We start from the raw sequence: 8,926 nt of genomic DNA on the forward strand, positions 1-8,926 counted from the left end.
TGTAATCCTAGCTACTCAGGAGGCTGAGATCTGAGGATCGCAGTTCAAAGCCAGCCGGGGCAGGAAAGTCTGTGAGACTCTTATCTCCAATAAACTACTCAGAAAACCAGAAGTGGCGCTGTGGCTCAAGTGGTAGAGCGCTAGCCTTGAGCTGAAGAGCTGATGACAACAGTGCCCAGGCCTAGAGTCAAGTCCCATGACCAACAAAACAAAAAAAGAAAAACCTGGGTTGAATTTAACCTGCAGCTCAGCGCTGTGCTTAGGAGGGCAACTTGAAATGGTTGCCTGAGCAGGTGGAGGCACTGGGCAACTGGGCCAGCTACTGTGGTCATCTGGATGAGGTAACACAGAAGCATGGATGATGGGGTGAGGGCATTGGGAATGACATGAAAGAAGCCAAGGGAAAATATGATTTCTCAGTTACTTGAAGAACTTCACTTCTGATCACCAAAATTGGAGGTTGGGTAGATGTTTTCTATACCAAGAAATTCTCCACCTGTCCATGGATACCTCCCTAGTGTTCTGCAATTCAATCCAGTGCTGACACTGCCCACAGGTTAAAGGGCCCAGCTTCTCCTGACTGTTCCTACTTTAAAGGCCAGTCCAGTTCAGCCTTTCCCAGTAATTAGAGGATCCCAGGACTCTCTCTCTTGGGTTTGATAATCTGCCAACAAGAACAGTCATTTCAGCCTTGAGCTGAAGAGCTCAGGGACAGCACCCAGGCCCAGAGTTCAAGCCCCACGACAGACAAAAAAGCAAAAACAAAACCCGTCATTTCAATGTGCCCCTGACAGGGTGGGTATTTGCCAGCAGTGGCCTCTAACGGTTGGATGTGGGACTATGTAGTTCAAGGGAAAGGCTTTCAACTTGAAGAAGGTGCGTAAAGCATCAATCCAGCAAAGCGAATTAAGTTCTCTCTTCTAGTGAGGATCAAACTAAATACATACACTTGGAATGCAGTGATTTATGACAGGCGGCTATTTTAATAAATGAATCTCTAGAACACCATCCCTGGACAGCATCCAGTTGGGACAGGTGGTGCGCATTTGGCAGCAACCACATCCCTAAAAGGGGCTGAGGAAGAAGCCAGGGTTGGACAGGGCTGGGATAATGGGCAGTTCTGGAAAATGGGCGCTGGGTCCGATCCTTTCATATTATAAGGCGGGGAGTAGAGGTTCGGGAGCCTAGGGGCCTCTAACTGGCGAAGGAGTGAACTTTCCCACTAGGTCAGGTTTCACTAGGTTGGGGCACGGCGCGCGCTGTCCTCACTGCCATCCTAATGCGCTGTCTCCATTGTTTCTGGAAGCGCTCAGCCTGCGGTGGTCTATGGGTGCAGGTGCCCAGATGCGTTCAGGACGCGCGGCAGCTGTGCGTTCTTGGGCTTTTTACGCGCAGGACACCAGTGGGACGTGACATCCCGCGTCCCAGCTGCCAGCCATTGGGAGAACGCTGAGCGCGGGCCGCCCCACCCGAGCCGAGGCCGTACCTGGAGGGCGGGGAGGGAGGCGGGGCTGCAGGCGGGGCCTGGCGCGTCCCTAGCCCCATCCATAAAAGGCTGGAGCAGGGCGGGCAGGCGTGACTCTGCCTGGGTCAACCGAGCCCTCGTTCCAGTGGCCGTGTACTACAGCCGCCGCCGCCGCTTCCCAGCCATGGGCGCCGTCTGGTCCGCCCTGCTGGTCGGAGGAGGTCTAGCGGGAGCGCTTTTCGTGTGGCTGCTGCGGGGAGACCCCGGGGATGCGGAGCCGCGGAAGGGTGCGCCTCCTGGGGAGGCTTCAGCTCCCGGAGGCCATCAGGATGGCGGCGGCGGCGGGCTGAGTCCAGGGCTATGCAAGCAGGAGCTGATCACCAAACCAGGTATTCCCTCCCACCCCCCACCCCGCCCCCGGCTACGCACGGCAGATCGGCCCGAAGTTTTGAAGTTGAGCCGGAGAGGCTGTGCGTCTCCGCGGGCCAGCTTCCCCCCGCGGGGCCGGGACCCTCGCACACTCCTCGTTTTTCCCGGGCTGGGAAGGTTTGTTACTCCTGGAAGTGCGGGAGCTGCCCTGGCGGATCCTGCTGGCGCCGCGCCCAGCCACGGGTGCCCTGGGCGCCGGCCCCTGAGGGCCCGCTCCAGGGGAACGCGCGCCTCCGCCCCGCGGTGCTGGGTGCAGGGCCCTGGGCTGCAGTGGCCGCGCCTCCTTCCCACGGCCTTCGAAAGCAGGGTCTAGGTTTGGGGATTTCACAACCCTTTTCCGTCTCTGACCCAGCAGGACTATTTTCTGAGTTCCAACGCCTTTAGTCCTAGACTGTCACCCCACAGTCCTCGTTAGATTTGGGTTTGAGAACACCATGCGGTGAATGCCTCCTGCTATCTGGACGCTTCTATTGGGAAGGCAAAGTTCAACTTGATCTCAGGCCACGCAGGCCAGGGCTGAAGCCCTGAAGCTGTGCTCTGGCCTAGGGTTTCCAAACTTATAGGCCCTCCCATGTGCCTCCCCACCCCCCCCCCCAACACAGAATGGTGCAGTGTGGTCCGATCTTCGGAGAGGACCCTTAATGGGGCACTCATCTACAATGAATACTACATTTTAGAGACTGAGCTAGGCAGACAGCAAGCATTGGCACCAAAGTTTACCTTCCAGTGCCCTTCTTTGGCATGCTGCCCGCACCTGATGGTGAAATGTCATCTGTGGACTTTTTTTTCTCTTAATAAGGTGGTGTCCCTTTGTAAGCACAAGAAAATCTGTCCTTTGCCTTTGCTGCGACTGGTTTGGGCTGGATAGTTAATCTTGTTTCTGAAGACCACCAGCCTCATGTTTTAGATGGAAACACTGAGAATGCAGAGTAGCTTTCGTTGATATCCCCTTCCACTAAAATAACAACAGAAAAACAAAAAAAAGCCAAGACCATCTCCTAACCATACTCTACCTGCTTAGTGGATTTCAGTCTTTTAGGGGAGATATAATGGACTGCCAACAGAGAAATTTCAAGTCTGTGGGGGAGTTGGATTGTGTGTGTGCAGGCTAGGACTTGAATTCAGGGCCTGGGCTCTGTTCCTTGGCTTTTTTGCTCATTCTACCACTTAAATCTGCACCTCCAGGTTGGTTTTGTTTTTGTGGCCGTGGGACTTGACCTCAGGCCCAGCCCTGCCTCTGAGCTTCTGTGCTCAAGGCTAGCCCTCTTACCAGTTAAGCCACAGTACCACTTCCGGTTTTCTGAGTGGTTTATTGGAGATAAGAGTTCCCGGGAACTTTTATGCTAGGGCTGGCTTTGAACTGCCATTCTCAGATCTCAGCCTCCTGAGTAGCTAGGTGTGAACCACCAGGCCCAGCCAGGTTTTGTTCTATTGTTTAAATACAAATTGGAGATTAAGAGTCACATGACTCCCCCTCCCCCCACCTCCAAGGCTGGTTTTGAATCACAGTCCTTAGCTCTTAGCCTCCCAAGTAGCTAAGATTATAGGCATCAGCCACGAGACTGGAATCCTGTGTAGATTTAAGAACGGTTTATTTATTTTAAGAAAAGGGTACAGTGGGAGGGGATTCAAAAGGCTGTGTCCCTTTTTGAAGAAGTTCCACTGTCCTCACATTCACTGTCATGCACTACTGTCTTGGTACTCACATAGTGATAGCTCAGGCTGATCCCATCTGCCTGTTAGTCTGGGAGCTGACTCCTGCCCTTGCTGCATTTCTTCGGAGAAGTGAAGTACTCTTTGGATGTGTGGGAAAGCTATGCAGCCATTTGTTCCACAGGGTTTTTGGTTTATTCTTTGGGAATTGAACCCCAGGGCCTTGTGCTATACCTGCTGTACCACTGAGCTCAGTTCCCTTTGATGACAGAAGCCAAGCTGTTTGACTTGGCTGCATGTTAGCATGGCCTGGACAGTAGGAGACTGAGGGCAGGTTTACAGTTGGGCTTTTACAACTTGCCACTTCCTTTATACTCTATGCTGATTGTATTTCTATTTTTGGATTTACTTTTGGCGGTAGAATATGCATGCATACTCTTAAAAGTAGAGAGTTGAGAGCATATGAAGTAAAAATGAACCTGACTTAGTAGTACTGCAGATATAGTGCAAGACTTCAGATAGCAATCTTCTTTCTCAGACTCTTTTCTTTTGTGACCCAACACTAATACATTTTCTTTTTTCCCTTAGAGCATCTGCAAGAAAGCAATGGACATTTGATTTCTGCAAGCAAAGGCCTGGATAACCTGCAGGAAGCCATGTGTGCACAGAAGAATCTGTGTGGAGCAGATGGGAACAAAACAAGACAGCATTGCCCTGCTGCACAGATTCTAGACACACACACGCTAGCTGCTTCTGAGACTGGTAACTCTGCAGGTTACTCTGAAGCTTTGAGAAATAAAAGCCTTGAATCTCATGGAGAAGAACGGAGCTTCCAAAAAGGACAAATGACACCTGCTAGTGCAGCTACCTGTTTTGGAAAGAAGCTGTCCTCTAGTGACCTGCCTGTGGACAGAGTTGGAGTGAGCCATGCACAGCTGGACAGTCAGGCCCCAGCTGACCAGGAGGACTGGGAAGTGGTATCTAGGCACTCATCTTGGGGGGATGTTGGCTTGGGTGGCAGAATTGAGTCTTCTGGGTTAAATGTGAGTCAGGGAATGGACTGTGACAACACTTGTGTAGAATTGAGAGGTTGGGAAGCAGATCAGAAGGTCAGGTCTTCGGACTCTCAGCAAGTCAGCATTGGGTTTCAGGTTCATTACACTACGAGCACTGGTGCACAATTCCTTGCAGTGACCGGAGACCACGAGAGTCTTGGGGGATGGAAGACTTATATTCCACTCCACAACCACAAGGATGGGATCTGGTCTCATTCTCTTTTCCTGCCAGCAGATACAGTGGTGGAGTGGAAGTTTGTGTTAGTGGAGAATGGGAAAGTTACACGCTGGGAAGAATGCAGCAACAGACTTCTAGAAACTGGCCATGAGGATAAAGTGGTTCACAGATGGTGGGGGGTTCATTGAGTTAGTTGGCAGACTACTGGAGAAGTTACACCAGAATGTGGAGAGGCTACAGTGTGGTGCACACTGAGTAATTTAAAGTGAGTACAACTCCAAATTTAGCCATCAAAGTTGCTAGTGCCTTTAATCTAATAGGGAGATAAATATGTATACAGACAATGCTCTCAGCAGTGTGGACTTTTTTCCTTGTTGCACTGACTGGTTGGTTTGTGCTGATAGTCATGTATTTTCTTCAGGGCTTGAACCTCTTAGAGAGTGATCTGGCCAAGCTTCCGGTGGGACTGTGGTCAAGAAGCATAGAAGCTAATGGGCTACAACAGGTACAAGCTAGATGTAATTAGTAAAGATCTGCGGCAATGCCCTGAGACTCCTCCATATTTTTGTTTGGTTTTACCTGCTGTGTAGGAATTAGCAGATGGCAAGTGCTTCTATCTTAGTGATCTAAGGCTGAATGGGGTTGGGTTGTGGGTTGGCCTGATGGACAGCTCTTTTGAAGACTGGGAGGTACAGCCCAGTGTGGCTCCAGTGAAGGACACACCCATCATTTCCCAGGGGAGCCCTTGTAGGACTGTCTCTGTTCCCCTCACACCTGCACACACCAAGTCTCCAGAGATGGATTGTCCTATAGAAACTCTTGCCCATGACATCCTCTTCCCTCGCCTCTCATACCAGTAGCTGTAACCTGGTAACAGTTAATGTAGAACCTGCTCTGAGAAGAAATAAATGTTTAAGTTATATCTGAACAAATAAAACCTGAGCTGTAATCTTTACTAAATGTCTGAATTCTCTTAGTATTATAGTAACCCAGATGTCCAATAAAACACTATATGCATTTTACACAGAAAAGCAAATATTAAAAATTATGTAAGAAGCTGGGCACTGGTAGTTTATGCTTATAATCCCTAGCTACTCAGGAAGCTGAGGTCTGAGGATCTTGGTTTGAAGCCAGCCCGGAGAGAAAAGTCCTCATAAGACTGTTATCTCCAATTAACCACTTAAAAACTGGAAGTGACACTGTGGCCCAAGGTGGTAGAGTGCTAGCTTTGAGCAAAGGATCTTAGGGACAGCACCCAGGCCCTGACCAACACACACACACACACACTTATGTAAGAAGATATATGTCTTTTTCTCCTCCCTTTGGAGTAAAAGTTTAGAACATTTCTTTTAAAACATCTGTGCTTAGAAGAGGATTTCAGCATGCCTGATCTTGCAAATAAACCTTACATATTAATATCACTTTTAATAAGTATCATTGGTAAAATAATATACTTAATCCTGGTAAAAGTTGGGTCTTGGCTGAAAAGTTAAACCCCACTAAATCCAGCCTTAGGAAATGCTTAGTAAAGGGCTGCCTGACAGGTGACATTGTCAGAGCCACAGAGGCCACCTGCTGTTACTTGAACAGTTTGCTGTTAATGCAGAATATTCCTATGAGGGAAAGTAAAGGAAAACAAATTCAATAAAAATCCCTTGAAAGAATATTATCACAAGCCATTTTTTTTTTGTGGGGTCCGGTTGTGGGGCCTGAACTCTGGGCCTGGGCCCTGTCCCTCAGCTCTTCAGCTCAAGGCTGGCGCTCTACCACTTGAGCCACAGCGCTTTTTTCTTTTTGTTTATGTGGTGCTGAGGAATCAAACCCAGGGCCTCATGCATGCAAGGCAAGCGCTCTACCACTGAGCCAACTTCCCAGCCCGATTTAGGTATTTTTTAAAAATAGGGTTTTAAGCCGGGTGCTGATGGCTCATGCCTATAATCTAGTTACTCATGAGGCTGAGATCTGAGGATTGAGGTTCAAAATCCAGCGCAGGAGGAAAATCCAGGTGACTGTTATCTCCAATAAACCACCAGAAAACCAAAGTGGCACAGTGGCTCAAGTGGTAGAGCACTAGCCTTGAGCTGCAGAGTTGAGGGACAGTGCTCAGGTCCAGAGTTCAAGCCCCAGGACTGCCCCCCGAAAATAAATAGGGTCTTGATTTTATAACAGGCTAGCCTCCCTGTTTTTTTTCCTTTCTTTCAGCTAATCTTTGCTCCTTTTCCACAGAATACTCATTATTTGGGCAAAAGGACAAAGGAAGGGAACTGCTCCTCTTGCTTAGATGCTTTCCATACAATGGATGTAAGATGTTCCAATATCATTGTTTTAAATTTGGATTTCTTCAATTACCAGTGCTTTATTTATTTATTTTTGCTGGTCCTGGGGCTTGGACACTGACCCTGAGCCTCTCTGTGCTCAAAGCTAGCACTCTACCACTTGAGCCACAGTGCCACTTATGGCTTTTTTCTGTTTATGTGGTACTTAAGAATGGAACCCAGGGCTTCGTGCTAGGCAAGCACTCTACCACTAAGCCACAGTCCTACCCCCACCAGTGCTTTTTGAATATTTCTATATCTGTTTATTCTACCAGATACTCCTGTTGTTTTTTTTTAATGTCCCAGGCTCTTTTCTGAACGTGGAGGTCTGCATATCTTGGATATCATGACTTTTTCTTCTAAGAGTTAGTTATATAGCTGGATGTTAATTCCTGGACAGTTGTGTCTGTTCTGTTTTGAGAAAGGATCTTGCTAATTTGAGACTCATTATATAACTCAAGCTTGCTAAGAACTTACATTCATTCTACCTTAGTCTTTCAAGTGCTAAGATTATAGGTGTGTACTGCCATGCTTAGCTCCCTTGTCAGTTTTAGACAACCCAAATCTCTCCTCTTGGACTGGAACTATCTGGTAACTTCGGCTGTAGCACACTTTACTAAATGCTGTCATATTTTGATGAAATAAGAAATTGCTCCTATGTTAAGCAATAAGTTCATAATAAATTCTTGGATTTTATTGTCTAAGAGTTGTGGGTTTTCCATTTACATTTAGGATCATGTGGAGATCAAGTCACATGATACAAAGTTCTAATCCAGTTCTACTTTTCTCTGTACAGTGAGGCAAATTTTCCAACATAGATTCTCTCTTTCTGATGATTTCATCATTAAGCAAACAGCTCAGCCTGGAGTCTATTCTGGAACTAAGATTAGCCAGAGATTTGCAAACAGTTGCAGGCAGAAAATGTCTCTGTGAAACCTGAAACTAGGCAGGTCCGATGTGACTGCTTTGCAGAGAGAGAGGTTTTGCTTGTGGAGAATGTCATGTGGAGACCCCAGAGCAGAGGTTTGACATGGACGGACAGGTGATGGTGGTGATGAAGTCACTGCAGGCAAGCAGGGCTGTGGAGAGAGGGATTGCAGCATTGAAGGACACGTCTGAAACTTACAATGCTGGGATGCTACCACTGGGGTTCTCTGGTTTCACATATCCACAGTTGCCTGCTCACTGAACTTTATGCCTTGAAATTGGGACATGGTTTAACAGCGATCAGGATGCATTGTAGTTAGAGTTTCAGAGTGTGGGACCTGAGGTTAGGGTACTGGGCTCAAATCCCAGTCAGTTTATTCACTAGCTGAATGACCTTGCACAGATTATTCCTGAGTGAATCCTTCTGAAGTCTTTGGCCTAGTGCAAACATATGCAAGGCAGTCAATAAATATCAAGAACAAAAATGAGACCAATTGATGGCGGACTTGTCACTCCAGGGAACAAAAAGAATGATCAAACTCTAGCCCTCAATGAATTCATGATCTAAAAAGGTGATGAGACAAATTACAACAGTAATTATATCCATAGCATGACAGACTGCCTTATACTTTGCTCTAAGAAAATTAAAACAGGTAGAGTTTAAGGAAAAGAATGATGTGCCAGCTAGATGCTGGTGGCTCACTCCTGTAATCCTAATTACTCAGGAGGCTGAGATCTAAGGATCACAGTTTGAAGCCAGCCTGGGCAGGAAATTCCATTAAATGCTTATCTTCAAAATTTGCCAGCAATGGGCTGGGAAGGTGGCTCAGTGGTAGAGTGCTTGCCTTGCATGCATGAGGCCCTGGGTTCCATTCCTCAGCACCACATAAGCAAAAAGAAAAAA

General features: G+C 47.7%; 2 protein-coding genes across 2 annotated transcripts in view; one reads left to right on the forward strand and one right to left on the reverse strand.

Annotated features, from left to right (window-relative positions):
- The window catches only part of Ccdc158 (coiled-coil domain containing 158), a 95,814-nt gene that overhangs the window by 1,011 nt on the left and 85,877 nt on the right, over nt 1-8,926 (reverse strand). The window lies entirely within an intron of this gene.
- LOC105988425 (starch-binding domain-containing protein 1-like) lies at nt 1,602-5,409 on the forward strand. Its single transcript, XM_013020069.1, has 2 exons — nt 1,602-1,854; nt 4,136-5,409. Exons 1-2 carry the CDS (start codon nt 1,650-1,652, stop codon nt 4,966-4,968), a joined length of 1,038 nt encoding a protein of 345 aa, XP_012875523.1. The 5' UTR covers nt 1,602-1,649; the 3' UTR covers nt 4,969-5,409.

The sequence above is a fragment of the Dipodomys ordii genome, unplaced genomic scaffold (assembly GCF_000151885.1).
Source record: "Dipodomys ordii isolate 6190 unplaced genomic scaffold, Dord_2.0 Scaffold49, whole genome shotgun sequence".
Lineage (NCBI taxonomy): Eukaryota > Metazoa > Chordata > Mammalia > Rodentia > Heteromyidae > Dipodomys > Dipodomys ordii.

Coding starts and splice junctions, on each gene's coding strand:
- LOC105988425 (XM_013020069.1), top strand. CDS start 1,650: ATGGGCGCCGTCTGGTCCGCCCTGCTGGTCGGAGGAGGTCTAGCGGGA. Junction 1,855..4,135: donor GGAGCTGATCACCAAACCAG/GTATTCCCTCCC, acceptor TTTTTCCCTTAG/AGCATCTGCAAGAAAGCAAT.